The sequence below is a fragment of the Narcine bancroftii genome, chromosome 4 (genome assembly GCF_036971445.1).
Source record: "Narcine bancroftii isolate sNarBan1 chromosome 4, sNarBan1.hap1, whole genome shotgun sequence".
Classification (NCBI taxonomy): Eukaryota; Metazoa; Chordata; class Chondrichthyes; order Torpediniformes; family Narcinidae; genus Narcine; species Narcine bancroftii.
In genome coordinates, this window is record NC_091472.1 from 201,682,116 (window position 1) to 201,698,488 (window position 16,373).

Genomic DNA, 16,373 nt, shown 5'->3' on the forward strand with positions numbered 1-16,373 from the left:
TTCTCAATGCACTTAACACTTTATTGTCTATGCTCATAAACTTTCAATACCCTGTCCTCATCTGAATTCTATGCGGCAGAATTTTCATACAACTCTACTCACTAACAAATTGTCACAGTTACCCTTACCCTGACTGAAGTCCATGTGCCCAGTGCTTTGACATATACAGATTATACAGAGGGGATTAATAAGCATTAGTGGAAATGACTGGTAGACTGGGTGGCCTGAAATATATGTGTCCATGCTGGATTCCCTATAATACTATGAAGCTCAGATGAATCATCAATTCAGCACCTCTGACTGAACAAGGTCCCAAATCTTTCAGCCTTATTTTTACCACCCACATAAGTGGGAATTTCAAATGAATATGGAAAATATAGAGAAACTCTTGGTGATTTATCCTCCCATTAAGCATTCAAAACCTGATGTGGTAGGATTAATATTTTTTTGTGTTTTAAACATCAGAAACGATTGTGACAGAATATAGATATACTTTTGGGAGATAAATTGGGGCAAGGTTTTAGTGTAGGTCACATACAAACACTTTAAAAAAGATCTTATTTAAAATACTGGAGCTTTGCTCATGCTAGACATGTTGGGGCCAACAGTCTTTGCAAAAGCTTTGGAGAGTGCCCAAGAGACTTCACTAATGGATTGTTGTTTACAAAAAGGCAACAGATGAAAGAGCTTGTCAGAGCCACCTTCTGTCTGAAGGGGAACTTGCTGTTCTTAGAGGGCTGTGTGCTTTTATCTCAGAGAGAGAGAGAGAGAGAGAGAGAGAGAGATCGAGAGATCAGCTCTACAGTGTTACAAACAGTAACAGCTGCTGGGAATGGAACAGGACAAGCTGGAAAGCTTGAGGAAAACCCCATTTGGAAGATGGGTTGTGAGTTCTTAGTTCAGCCTGGCCAAAGCCCTTATGGTTCATGCAAGAGGAGAGGACTGGCTGTCCAATGCATCACTTGGAAAAAGAGAAACAAAATGACACTCTGTGGTGACCTGAAAAAAATAGGTTATCATCTGGAGAACCCTGAGGGGGCAAGTTTCTTCGGCAAGTCAATGAAGTGGCTGATTAAAAAAAGGAATCAGTTGTGGTGTCAACGTACAACAAATCTCTCTCTCTGAAAACCAACAAGAATCTTCCTGAGCAGTAATCATTTACCTTTCAAGCACCAAAGCCTGGTGAACTTTATAAATGTTAAATTTTGTGCACAGTTTAAGAATTGCTGCAACCAGTGAACTTGGAGGAATGAGAAGTAAGATTGGACTGTGAATCAAAGAACTTTTCTGAAATTACACACATGTGTGCTTAGAATTAAAAGGGGGTTAAATTAGGTTAGTTAAGTCAATAGTGATAAGTTAAAGTATGATTCTGTTTTCATGTTTAAAGATAATTAAAAGCAACGTTTGTTGAAGTAACCATTTGTTTTGGTGAATATCTATTCCAGCTGGGTTTTGGGGTCCTCTGGGCTCTTAACACTATAAAATAAAGTGTATATTTGATAATTAAATTAAATTAATTTTTTTTAAAAATCTAGACATACAGCACTGTAACAGGTCAATTTGGCTCAATTTACAACCCATTAACCTACACCCCAGTACATTTTTGAAGGGTGGGAGGAAACCGGAGCCCCTGGGGAAAACTCACGCAGACTGTAAATGCGTTGCGCTTACTGCAACGCCAACGGTGCATGAAAGATATTCTTGGATAATTTATGGTCTACAAATAGCAAAATACAGCAGATTCTGGATACTTGAAAACAAAACATGCTGTAAATACTTAAGGTGTCAGGCTTTGCCTCTGGAAAGAGAAAGACAGTTACGAGCTTGAATTTTCCTGAGGAACACCCTAAATCCACTATGCAAATGCAAATGCAAGAATTTCCCCAAGTGACTGTAAAGTTTGGCAAATGTTTCCATTCCCAGGCTTCTTGATAATTTTTCACCTGTAATTTCCAAATTGCACTCTGATATTGATGACTTCAGCAGAGTCTCAACTTCCTGCACTTTCCCTTGCTCAGTTTAATGACTGCTATTTCAATGGAGAGAAATAAAAGGGAACTTTTGAGTCACCAACATTGAATTTAACTACTTAATTTTATTAATTATCTTCCAGTGTTATGGGTATTTTTAATATATATATTAAACTTTAAACCAAGGATAGGCCACGTTTTTTAAAACTCATATTCCACCTTAAGTATTCCCTTTGCCATCGGTGCTCTGTGATTAGTAAGGGATTGTTTAAGGTGGTATGTGAATGGAAAGAAAAACTTTGAAAACCACTGTTTAAATCATACCTAATTGACTCATTAGGTACACAGTTTCATAACTCCAAAGGAAATGGGCCAATGACAATTTTTCTCAAGCAATTTCAGTAACAATTGGGTCTAGAGCAGTGATTCTCAACCTTCCCTTCCCACTCACATACTGCCTTAAGCCATCCCTTATTAATCACATAGCACTTATGGCATAGGGAATACTTAAGGTTGAATGTGAGTTTTGAAAAAGGGTGCCCCAACCCTGCTTTAACTAAAGATTTTTCGACATTTTTGATATAATTTTTGATGATTTTCATATTTGTGAATGATAAAAATGTTTACAAATATACATATTGTTGGGATACATGCATTTCTACTATTTTCTGCATTCATTGTGGAATGCTAAACTTTATGGATAATCCTCTGAGGATAACTTGCTCAAGATACTGCAGGATTACAGAAGAATATCTGACATGGACAAGGTCGAGTTTTGTGTCTCTGCTCTAGTATAGCTAATGTTTAGCCCAATACACCACCAAAGTAAGGAAATTGGAAGTAATATCAATCCTAAAGATTGTGAACAATCTGATTAGAAAGTAAATTGTTTGTTAGCATTCATTAAACAACAGTGATAAGCCAGTATTTCTTGCTCATCTTATTCACTGTTTACTTACCTGTAGAGACTGTATGACTCCAAACACTGAAGAGATTTTAAGGGACATTTGTCCATCATGGTCTGGAGGAACAATGGGTGGGGATGATGGTATAGAGCAGGTGTTCCCAACCTTTTTGTTCCTCTGTACCCCTTGGGCATTTTTATAGGTTCCCGTGTACCACTAAAAATTAAGGATTAAAAAAACATGACCTTGTGCAATCTGACTGCAGATTGCAACACCATGTATTGTACAGTAGTGGTGATTCTCTCAGACCTAATGTACCCCCTGAAAAGTGCAAATGTACCACTGGGGGTACATGTACCCCAGGTTGGGAACCCCTGGGATAGAGAATAAGATTAGCTGCTGGAGGAGAGAATGGAGGAGGGGTTAAAGCAAGCAGGATTTTCAGTAAGAGTGAAACACATTAAAAGGCCCAATCTGTTTGAAAAGTATCACTCTAACATAATTTAATAATAGTTTGAAAGGAGATTACTGAGATCTGATGCCTTGTGGAAAGAAAATTCAGATTTAAACTAGCAGCACAGTGATTGTTTTACTGGGCTAGTGAACCTAAGGTTTGAACTAATGATATAGATATATAGCAAAGATAAAAATACATAACCAACTTTTTGGATTTGAGCCCTTCATTAAGGAATGGAAAAACATCAGCAGGCGTCCGAACAAAAAAGTGGGGGTGGGGAGATGTTTTAAGAATGTTTTTCAGCAATATCCAATTTAACTCCCATTCTGATTTTGTTCAATAATGTTGTCAATGTTCACCTAATGAGAAATCTAGTATTTTCCAATGAAAAAAGCTCCAAAGTGGGTTGGAGATTGTATTTTCCATTCAAATTGCATGGTCACAAATTTGGTTATTTATAATTTAGATAGGACAATAATAAATTCAGCTTAAATTTAAGCACCAGTGTTGATATTAATTACATACCCAAATTCAGCAAAGTAAATTAATGTCATTGTCTGTTGTTACAAAATTTTTGTATAACATCTCATTTTTCTTCGAACATTTAAATCATAATTTCCTATATCCAAATTTCATTAGAACTTCACATTCAGAAATCAAGGCTATGCTACCAACTGCTATGCAAGCTATTAAAAGTATTTTTGCAAAAGTTTAGGAATGGTAGTCAGATCATTTATACAGACAAATCTTGTTAAATTGTATGTGGTAAAACACAAAAGTCTGCAGATATTGTGATTCTGTAAAAATACAGAAAGGCAGGAAGAACTCAGCAGGTCTCGCAGCATCCATAGGAGGTAAAGATATATAATTGATGTTTAAAGCCCGAGTCGTTCTTCAAGGTATATGTAAAAAGCAGACAGCCACCTGAATTAACAGGCTGCCCTTCTCCCCAGACTTTTAATTCAGACACTTGCCTGATTTTTATTCATACCTTGAAGAAGGGCTCAGGCCCAAAACGTCAGTTTACCACCTATGAGTGCTGCAAGGCCTGGTGAGTTCCTCCAACATTTTTGTGATTTTGCTAAATTGCATGTCTATTTAAATAATTTCATCCTGACAATTTAAGTACCATCTAATGTTTAAGTTTTACAGCATTGAGTGGTACTGCACTCACATTGTTGTTATATGTCATTCCAAAAATTCAAATACTTTCCAGCAAAAATATGCTTCCATACTTTAATTTCTGCAGAAGGAATCCATTAAAAAAAATACCCTGTAGTCAATATTGTTGCAAGACTACCGAACAATGGGCACTAATGGGACAACTAGATTTAATAATATGTATCCTAGCAAGAACTCCATCGAGGTTAATCCTCATTTAGGCCCATTCCACAAATTCGTCCAAGTCTGAATATCTTACTAAATCACAGATTTCAACCCCTATTTCGTTATTCAGATTTAGTCCTCAATCAACAACCATCTCTTGACTTCCCAGCCTCCAAGGTCCACAAATTTAAAGTGTAGATCACGGTTTTCACCCATGTTCCCCTCTCCACATTCAAGACTTCAGTATTTGCCTCTGCTTTTCCCTAGGCTCCGACTGGGCCTTCATTGTTTGAAGCTAACTCATCTCAGGCTCATCCTGAGTCATCAATCATACATCCAGCCATTGATCCTCTCTCCTTGCTGACCTCTGGATCCAGATGTGATATCCAAAGTCTTGGACCTCAGATGGTACTGATGGTATAATACATAATGAACATAAAGGTGTGCTTCTTATACTGTGCATCAATTGTAACCATTCTACTCTTATGTTAAGTTGGTTCATTATTAATTGGAGGTAGAGATCCAGGAAGTGATGGTCAATTAAGCCTGGATTGCAGCAAATGAGGAGGCCTGCATCTGTCTCACCAGTTATTTCAAATATGCATAATAATATCACTCCAGCATCCTTTCTATGTCCACATGTCAAGTGAAAAAAATGTATGATCGAGTTAGGGCAAGATCACATGTGGTAATCAATTTATTTTACATTTACAGTGTAGCATGTTAAAAATACATTATAAAAGTGAGTTTCTAGGCCAACCTCATATTGATCAAAAGATTATCTGAACTGTAAACCAAATCACTGAAGCAAATACCATTAATAACTTTAAGAAACAATGAATATGATTATTGAGAAGAAAAGGGATATGACATATGGTGAAAAATGGTGAAAATAAAATTGAGATTGGCTTGTGAGGTTTAATCAGATTTTCTATTGCATAAATTTGTTTTTACCAAATAGTTTGCAATGTTTATTAGCATAATCATTAATTAAAACAAATTCTGTTAGGTCATGGCATATCAATCCCCTGTTGTGCTGAATAAAATATGTCATTATAGCAATATGGCATTTGAAATATTTAAAAGCTGCATATGGCAACACTTCAACAAGCTGCTGAAGTCAGTAGGTGCCATTTCAAAAATCTGTTCAATCCATTTATGTCAACTACAATTAAAAGTCACGATTATTATACATGCAGAACTAGAACACTGAAAGAAGGGAATGACTACAATATTTCCAAGGCTGAAGGACTTCAGTCAGATATTGAGATAAAGAGATCATATTTTCTTAGGAGGAAAAAAAAATTAGAATGCTATGACATAAACATTCACAATTCTAAACAGATTCAGCAGAGCAGATAAGGAGAAACGGTTTCTAATGGTAGAAAAATCAGTTACTGTGGCGGTGCACTCTTGTGGTGAACCGGCCCTGTTTGTACCACCGCATGGCGGGGGAGCCATGAGAAAAGGGAGCCATCAGGGGTTCTCCTACTCCTTACCCAGCGCGTGCTTCAGGCAGCCATTATGACGTCACCACTCACGTGTTGGCTGAACTCACGCTGCCCTTAAAGGGGTGCACGCGGGATTTGAATAAAACAGTCATTGAGAGCATCCAAGGTGGTGGCTGTGAGTTTCTTTGCTGTAGCTCCCACTACATTGGTGACCACGATGAGCCCAGACACTTTTCTGGTCTCCCAACATGGATCCAGCCAAGATCAACGCCGTCGCTGTGAAACTGTCCCCCTTCTGGACCCATCGCCCACGTACGTGGTTTGGACAGGCGGAGGCACAGTTTCACCTCAGGAACATCTCCGCAGACACCACGATGTTTTACCACGTCGTGAGCATGCTAGAAGAGGAGACGGCAGCCAGGGTGGACGATCTCATCCACAACCCACTAGGTGAGGGTAAACACCCTGCCCTCAAAAATCTCCTTCTGGGCACCTTCAGTCTCTCCCCACAATAGCGTGCCTCCAGACTCCTACATCTGGATGGGTTGGGAGACTGAATGCCATCAGCCCTCATGGATGAGATGTTAGTGCTGGCAGAAGATCACAAGCCCTGTTTCTTGTTCCACCAGATCTTCCTGGAGTAGATGCCTGAGGACATTCAGCTCCTGCTGGCAGACGAAGACTTCAGTGACTCACGGAGAGTCGCGGCCCGAGCAGACATCCTCTGGCACACAAAGAGAGAGAACAAAGCCGCCCTCAGTCAGGTCACCCATCCAGGAGCCAGCCCCCTCCAAGCACAAACCAGAGAAGCACCACCCCACTTGGTGCTTCTATCATCAATGCTGGGGGGCACAAGTTCACAAGAGCAGGCAACCCTGTACCTACCAGGGAAACGACTCGGCCAGCCGAGATAGCTGACCGATATAGGTGACCGATAAGTCCACTGGCTGGCATTTCCTTGTGGACAGTGGAGCAGAACTGAGCATCTTGCCCCCAACCGCCCTCGAGACCCGCACCTGACCTCATGGTCCCACCCTCCGGGCAGCTACGGTTCCGCCATCAAAACTTTCGGCACCCGCAGGGCGCAGATCCAGATCAGGAAAGATAAATTCCGCTGGAAGTTCGTGCTAGCCTCAATGGGTACCGCACTCTTGGGCGCCGACTTCCTCAGGGCACATGGCCTGCTGGTAGACATGAAGGGCAGAAGACTATTTAACGCCCACACATTCCACTTGGTCCTCCTCGATGCCACAGATGCCTGCAAGCCCAAAATAGCCACCATCACCGCCCCCAGGGACGAGTATTCCAGCTTGCTCGATGAGTCCCCCTCCATCCTGCTGATGACAGAAGACCCCCACTGCTGATGACAGAAGAATTCTCATCATAATGAAGAGAAATCCCCAAACATGTGGCCGATTGATCAGAAACACTTGTCAGGAGGATAGGTCAATGACTACTGTCCACAGAAGACTCATGAGGCTACACTGCAAGATGCAAATCATGGCAAAAGTGGTCTGCCTTGGATCTTGGGCATTTTCTTTACACCTCCACATTTTTCTCTTGCTATCAGACTGATACAGGTTAATCTTGGTCTCATTGTCCACAAGTCTTTTTTCTGGAATTCTGTAGGTTTTAAATACTTCTTGGAAAACTGTAATCTGGCCATTCTTTCTGTGGCTAACTAGTGGTTTGTATCTTGGCCATGGGAGGGGGGAGTTCCTCCCCTCAACATTTTGTTTGAGTGCCTGATGACATCTTTCCATACCTTGATGAAGGGATCAAGCCCAAAATATTGGTTATGTACCTTTACCTTTGTTATATAAAGTACACTGTTTGACCAGATGAGTTTCTCCAGCATTGTTTTTAAAATTTCTACAATTGAATAAAATCTGGAATTTACACTTTAATTACATATGAATTGTTTGATTACAAATTTTAAACTCTGGAGCACAACGGCAAATAAAGGAAAACATGCCTTTGTTCCCAATATTATGCAGGGCACTGTAGGGTCCAGTTTTGATCAGTTTGAGATCTTTTCTGGGTATCTCCCATTTAACATGGTTGTGCCACGTAACATGATGGTGGATATCCTGAATACAAAATTGATATTTTGTCTCTACAGTGATTTCTTTTTTCAAAGCAGTCACAGATAAATAAATGCATTTAGAACAGTAATGTGGCCACAACAAGGTCAAGTAGATTTGTCTCTTGCAATGTTCAAAGCCTGCATAAATAACACTGTCCTTCAGGATTTAGTCAGCTCAGTCAACAGCAATGCCACCAAACCAGTTTAGATAATAGACAAGTCCTCAACCTTGGGTACATTTATGCACTGGCCAACTTCAATATTTCTTCACTGGTGCTGAACATGGACAATGTGATATTGATTAGTAAGCTGAGAAGTTTCTGAATCTCTCAGAAATGTCCTGTCCTCCAAATCTTCATGAGGTGTGCAGGTTACTCACTTTTTCTGTTCTCAATGTCAATGTGAGTTTATTGTCATATACATAAGTGTAATATATACCTGATGTTAAATTTTGACTTGCTGCAGCCAACCTAGTATGCACAACACATCAACTACAATAGTAGGAATTAAATTCTACCTCTGGTGTATTTGTTCAACTAACAGGGTTTCCTTGCGTATTGGACCACTTGGAGGTCAGATGGCTAAAGATGGCAGATTTCCTTCCTTGAATGACGTTCATGAACTCACTGTTTTAAAAATGTAATATCTTCAAGATCACTATGAGGGAAATTAGCTGTTTAATTTTCATCTTCAACTTATGAAAGGGGTGTATCCCTGGAAAACATTCTAATAAGTGACATACTGGAGGAAACACCCGATACATGTTTTGGGACATAATCCATTCCTATGTTCAAAACTATTGAGCAGTTCAATATAACAAAAAATTGCTTCATAAATCACAGGCACATACTTCAAAGCATCAAAGGCATTACTGCAAGAATTCACTGATATACATTCATAAAACAATAAATAACTGTATTTAATTACATGGGACAACAAAGATTTTGCCCAAGATTTTGCTTCCTGAACATTTCTGGGTGTTTTTTTAAGGATTTCGCTGATCACAAAAATTGCCTTAAAATATTCCTAATATGTACCATTTTTTTGGATATGACCTATTTCTGTGATTTCCTGTCATATTTTTAATATGCTTCAAGCAACATGTCATTAAAAATTTATATTCTGCATTGGCAATTGAACTCCTTCCCTGCTGATCTTGGAGCAGTCAGTGACGAACATGGTGAAAGGTTTCACTAGGACATTGTGACCATAGAAAAATGGTATCAGGGCAACAATGCTGGCCGACTATTGTTGGACCCTTACCCGAGAGACATCAGATGCTGAGTACAAATGGAAAACAGTGGGAAAACATTTTTAGGTCCGTTGAACTAACACAATGTTTCAGTATTCCTTCTTTGGCTTGGCTTTGCGGACGAAGATTTATGGAGGGGGTAAAATTCCATGTCAGCTGCAGGCTCGTTTGTGGCTGACAAGTCCGATGCGGGACAGGCAGACACGGTTGCAGCGGTTGCAGGGGAAAATTGGTTGGTTGGGGTTGGGTGTTGGGTTTTTCCTCCTTTGCCTTTTGTCAGTGAGGTGGGCTCTGTGGTCTTCTTCAAAGGAGGTTGCTGCCCGCCAAACTGTGAGGCGCCAAGATGCACGGTTTGAGGCGATATCAGCCCACTGGCGGTGGTCAATGTGGCAGGCACCAAGCGATTTCTTTAGGCAGTCCTTGTACCTTTTCTTTGGTGCACCTCTGTCACGGTGGCCAGTGGAGAGCTCGCCATATAACACGATCTTGGGAAGGCGATGGTCCTCCATTCTGGAGACGTGACCCACCCAGCGCAGCTGGATCTTCAGCAGCATGGACTCGATGCTGTCGACCTCTGCCATCTCGAGTACTTCGACGTTAGGGATGAAAGCGCTCCAATGAATGTTGAGGATGGAGCGGAGACAACGCTGGTGGAAGCATTCTAGGAGCCGTAGGTGATGCCGGTAGAGGACCCATGATTCGGAGCCGAACAGGAGTGTGGGTATGACAACGGCTCTGTATACGCTTATCTTTGTGAGGTTTTTCAGTTGGTTGTTTTTCCAGACTCTTTTGTGTAGTCTTCCAAAGGCGCTATTTGCCTTGGCGAGTCTGTTGTCTATCTCATTGTCGATCCTTGCATCTGATGAAATAGTGCAGCCGAGATAGGTAAACTGGTTGACCGTTTTGAGTTTTGTGTGCCCGATGGAGATGTGGGGGGGCTGGTAGTCATGGTGGGGAGCTGGCTGATGGAGGACCTCAGTTTTCTTCAGTATTATTATGCGATTAAACATACTAAATACAATAAAAGTTAATTTAATGTTTCTCCTAGTTCCCTCGTGATACAGCAAATCTGAAATTATCTTTGTGTTCATCTTAAGTTGTCTATCATAAATCCCCAATTTTCTTTCAGGAAGCAAACCTTTTATCTTTGTTTTCGTTGTGATCAGGTTTCTGGTACTTTTTTACATGCTGTTTGGTTGTGTGATCGGTTACAACAATTTTGGAAAGGTATTCAATCTGTATTTAATAATCTATATAATCTTCATATTGTATTAGACCCTGATATATTTTTATTAGGGAATATGCAACCGTTGATTGATTTAGAATTAGATAATTACCAGTTCTCTTTTATTTACTTAGCGCTGGCAGTGGCTAAGAAATGTATTGCGATTACTTGGAAGAATAGAAATGTATTGTCTTAAGATAGGTGGTATTCAGAGATGAAATTTTGTTTGGTTATGGAAAGAATATCTTTTTCTATACAAGATAAGATGTCTTTTTATGAGTTAAAGTGGACCCCATTTATTGATTATATACAATTTAAATAAGTTTGAATTAATCATTTTTTTTCCTTTAAAAAAAACTTTTTTTAAATTATATATTTTTTCTATATATAGGTTTTCTTTTTTTCTTTCTTTTTTTTCTTCTTCTTTTTCTTTTTTTAGTTTTTTTTATTATTAGTTGGGTTTTTTTTCATTTAAGTTCTTTTTGTTTTTGTTTTTTCATATATATTCTTATATAATAAAAAATTTTTGGATTAATAATTAATACTTAATTAATTTTTTTTGTTTTTTTATATATATCGATCTTTTTTTAAAGATATATATTTTAAATGTTTTTTATTATACTAATAGTATTAATTCTTCACTCTTTATCGTGGGGTGGGGAGGGGGGGTTTAGGGGTTAAAAATAGTTTTTTTTTTAGTCTTAGTTTTTAGTTGTTAGGGGGAGATGCCGAGATTGGTATTGTATTAACTATGTTACTTTGTACTTGTATTACTTTATTTTGTATTTTTTCTGTACGTGAATTACTTACTTTCTTCATATGTTAAAATTAATAAATAAAGTTTCGAAAAAAAAAAGGAAGCAAACCTTTTGAAAAAAATTGTTCACCAGTGTTATCTAAATATAATTTCAATATTTGGCATGAATGGGATTTGAAAAGAGAATTGTTAGTTCAGGCCTTTGGATTTATAGTCCAGTATTTAATCACACAACATAATTATAGCATAAAGAAATGTGGAAAGCTAAAAATAGTCAGCAACTTTTGTGAAATAAATTTAAAATTAATAAATACATTTACAAATATGGAACTGAGCAACTCGAAATATGCAACAATTCATTTCCTCAACAAAATGGATAAAGAACATGAAATCATGGAGCATTTAAGAGTTTCTAACCACTCAACATCAATTGCAATAGATTTTATTTAGAAAAGCAATGAATTATTTTAATAAATTGTACTTCAACTCACTGATGGTCTTCCCCACATTGGAGAAACCAAACATGGATATGCAAGTTGAATGAGTGATTTGTGAAAACCTCCATTCAGACTGTACATGATCGAGTGCTTTTAGTTACTTGTTACTTCAGCTCCACTTCTCAGCCTGTAAGCTCAAGGAACTTTGCTTTGAAGGGCACATAAACGGCAGTCCAACTGGACACAATGCAGATTTCTATCCTCAACACCAACTACAACAGTTTATTTAATCAGAAGTTACAGTATTTTTAGTTGAGGTATTTATTATTCATTGTATGGTTCTTTAGTAATTGGAGAAAATAATTCTCCACTACTCATTCACACACTTTACATACCAACGTTCATATCTATTCTCATCCAATCATCACATTCTATTCCCGTGCTTTAATTTTATTTATCATCCACACTTTAACAGTTTTCTCCTTTTTGTTCTATCCTTCTTTTCTCCACATCTTAAAAAACTTGGTTATTCCCTAATTATTCCCAGTTCTGATAAAACATTTACAGTTGCTGCTTAACTTGCTGAGTATTACCATTTTATTTCTGATTCTATTCCATAGTATTTGCCTGAATGGACCTCAACTTCAATATGTACCTTTCTACTCACTACATGTTCAGTTTTTGATAATTGTATTTTTGTTTCAGAGTCGAATGGCTGAAAGTTTACGTCTTTTTGATTCTATCTGCAACAACAACTGGTTTATCAACACCTCGCTTATCCTGTTTCTGAACAAGAAAGATCTCCTAGCAGAAAAGATCAAACGAATTCCATTAACGGTGTGTTTCCCAGAATACAAGGGTCAGAATACATATGAAGAAGCTGCTGTCTACATTCAACGGCAATTTGAGGACCTGAATCGCAACAAGGAAACAAAGGAAATCTACTCCCACTTTACCTGTGCTACAGATACCAGTAACATTCAGTTTGTTTTTGATGCAGTCACTGATGTGATCATTCAAAATAACTTGAAGTATATTGGGCTCTGCTAAAAAATTGTCCATTTAATATTGAACAAAATCCATTAAGGATTCAAGAGGTCAAGAATAAAATTAAACATGAAAAATGCTGGACTTGGCAGCAAAAGATGGCAAAGAAAATGACCACAGTGATGATAACTGGATGAGGACTGACAACTGCACTGACTTGCACAACTAATTCACCAAAATTCAGGTGATTTGCAATCCAGTATCATGAGTTCCAGTATGGACTCATGAGAAACACTGTGAACTCTGAGAGAACCTCTCCTTTTCATGTGATGCGAATGAACTATAATTTATTTGCTCTCAGCTATTCCTGACATTATACGTACAATCTGCAAAATCAAAATCCAAGTTAGTTGTACACAGGTCAAAGATAACTGTCAACATTAACACAGGCAACAATTCTTTTCCTCACATTTGGTTAAAAAAGGGGTCACATACAAACTTCTTGACTCCTTGTAAATAAGAAATAATACAAAAGATTTTTTAAGAAAAGAAATTAAACATTTAATTTACTTGATATAATTGATGTGTTAAATGTTTCATCCTCCATTTTTGTTCTGAATTACACACCACTCTTCAATCAACTGATACTAATCTTACATTATACTGGGCTCACCATCATGAAAACGTCTTATTGGTCCAGTTCCAAAATTCAGTACAGATATTCTACAGGAAGGAGCGAAAAGAACAACATGGAAACTGCAGAAATTCCTTTGCTCTACAGACTTTTTACTTTTGGCTAGAAAATGGAGGTAATTAAAAAAAAAACTAAGAGATAAATGAATTAAGTTTTGCTAATCTGTAAACTACTAATACGACAACGATCTGTCTCAACTTGCGGTTTGGATTTCTGTCATAATAGCAACCTTTTGATGACTGAATGACACATTTGTAACTAAATCTAAAATGCTCAACATACAGCAATGATTTTTCTGTAATTTTTCCATGCAACATTCACATTAAAAAGTATGTAAATAGATTGGAAAAATGGAAAGTACCTACTAAAATGAAAAACACTGAAACAATGTCTAGTATGTGAATCTGCAGTTAAGGGCTTTGAGACAAATTTTAAAACACTGCTCACTTTATGAAATAAAATGAATTATGTTATTAGTGGGAAAACGTGTGATATCCATTATTGTAAAGATTATTTATTTTGGTAATACTTGCCTCTAAAAACTTAAAACCAAATTTTATTTATTGGCATTTATCATTGTAATATTTATCTAAAATATAAAATTATTATCTGATCATGAAGTAGGTAATTTGATTAAAACACTCTTAAATTGTCTTCCCTGCTTAAAGGGTAAACAAGCAGAACAAAGCATTTACCAGTTTCAGAAAATAATCTGCTCCCAGAAATCTTTTCTCAGTCATCAATAATTAATATACAAGAGAACCTGTGCTTTGTGCTCTTCTGCAAATAAAGTAATGATGTTTCTTACTGACCTGGAATAAAAATCCTCACAAAAATTTCAGTATTGTCTGGAAAAAGCTTCTCCTTTCTGGTACCTGCTGCTGGAACTCAAGAAAAATTTAGACACCCCACAGTTGTGATGTTGTCAACCAGTAGGTTGAGCAATCAATCATGTTAAAAATGTTATGAAATGCAGAGGCATTTTTAACTAAGATTTTAATTTTTTTTAAATTTAGACATTCAGCATGGTAACAGGTCATTTCAGCCCACAAGTCTGTGCCGTCCAATTTATACCTAATTGACCTACATCCCCCGGTATGTTTTGAATGGTGAGAGGAAACCAGTGTCCCCAGGGAAAACCCAGGCAGACATGGGGAGAACGTACAAACTCCTTACAGACACCACAGGATTTGAACCCCAGTTCCAATTGCTGGCATTGTAAAGGCGTTGCGCTAATCGCTATGTCAACTGTGCCACCCAATTTTAATCATTATAAAGAACAGGAACAGAAGTTTTTACCTGATAAAAATTGAAACACACAAAAATGGTAAAGGTAAGAACTGAAATTTCAAAAATAAACATTTCATAATTATAATGGGTGAGAAATTCTTCTATTCCTTGTGGTGGGAGTCACCCCTTGCCACTGATTTTACCCAGAAACAAAACGATATCATGCATGAGGCCAAGGCAGCAAAGGTGTACAAAGAAAGGCCTTCTCCTTCTGATGATAGGAATTGGGATAAGTTGTGGATTGTTGAAAGATATAATTAGCATCTCATCAGATGTATGGGAAACATATTTTCTGTTCCCTAATTTTGCTGAACAACTGTTAATTTTGTGATTATGTTTATTGTATTCTTTGATCAACATCTTCATGTCTGTGATGTTTCCTTTAATCTTTTGTTCTCTTGACTTTTAGTTATTCAATACATTTCTTCAGACGTATAGACCGAAATCTATAAATAATCCTTGTTACCCTTCTTAAATGCTACCTGATACTGATGGTTTTCAAATATATCCTTGTCAATGATGTACAAAGATAAGATGAAAGTAAAATATTGATTTCCATGCAGTAAAATGCCAGGAAATTAAATCAAAATTCAAAAGGTAAATTTAAAATGAACTATATTTTTCACTGGTAGAGGCATTTTGCACTGACAATGTTGGGCTGGGAAGTTTCTATATCAGTTCAAATCATTTTTGGTTGTTAAACTGAGTTTAACAATAACATTCTAGTGTTGAAATGTACATAATAAATCTCTGTTAATCTAGCACACTCTGGTTTTTGGTGGTGCTAGATTATCAGATTTTCCAGAATATTGGATGTTTTTCCAATACCCCATGAATATCCAAATACATTGCAACTCACTTTTCTTATATGTTACACCAGTGTTGAAAATCACTTTTCTTATATGTAACACCAGTGGTCACTGGACCTGATAGGTTGAAAGAGAAAGCAAGAAATTAGACTTTGTTTAGTTGGAAGAGGGAGCAGGAACCAAGACATAGTGAATGAGAGTGTGAGAATCTGGCAAATCAGAATTTTGAATGGGAATGAGGAACCTGGTGAGTTGGAAGACAGCACAATAATGAAACTCTAGCAGGTAGACAAGAGCATGAAAACTGGGGATTAGTAAGTGGAAGGAGCAGGAGAACTAGATCTCAGTAAGTGGAAGGCAGCATTGGAATCAGATTCCATACCACCACCAATTTGGGTACAGGAAGCAGTGGTCCAGTAAGTGGAAGGGAGCATCAGAACAAGGACCCTTGTAAGCAGAAGAGTGATTAGGACTAAGTCCCAGTAATGGAAGGAAGTTCAAAAAACAGCATCCTGCTGGGTTAAGGGCAGGACAGCTAGAGTAGTGGTTAGCACAATGCTATTATGGCGCCAATAATCTGGGATCAAATCTGGCGCTGTCTGTAAGCAGTTTGTACATTTTCCCTGTGTCTACACGAGTTTCCTCCGGGTACTCCGATTTCCTCCCACCCTTCAAAAAATTATGGGGATTTGGATTCAAATTGGTGTATTTGGAAGGCATGGCA

General features: G+C 37.8%; 2 protein-coding genes across 6 annotated transcripts in view; one reads left to right on the forward strand and one right to left on the reverse strand.

The window, feature by feature from the left end:
• gnaz (guanine nucleotide binding protein (G protein), alpha z polypeptide) overlaps positions 1-14,008 on the forward strand; it is a 233,289-nt gene extending 219,281 nt beyond the window's left edge. For all 4 annotated transcript variants that reach the window (XM_069933650.1, XM_069933653.1, XM_069933651.1 and 1 more), the window contains exon 3: positions 12,575-14,008. In XM_069933650.1, the coding sequence (XP_069789751.1) occupies positions 12,575-12,919 (345 nt within the window). In that variant the 3' untranslated portion in view covers positions 12,920-14,008. The remainder of the gene's footprint in view (positions 1-12,574) is intronic.
• The window catches only part of rsph14 (radial spoke head 14 homolog), a 674,463-nt gene that overhangs the window by 513,297 nt on the left and 144,793 nt on the right, over positions 1-16,373 (reverse strand). The window lies entirely within an intron of this gene.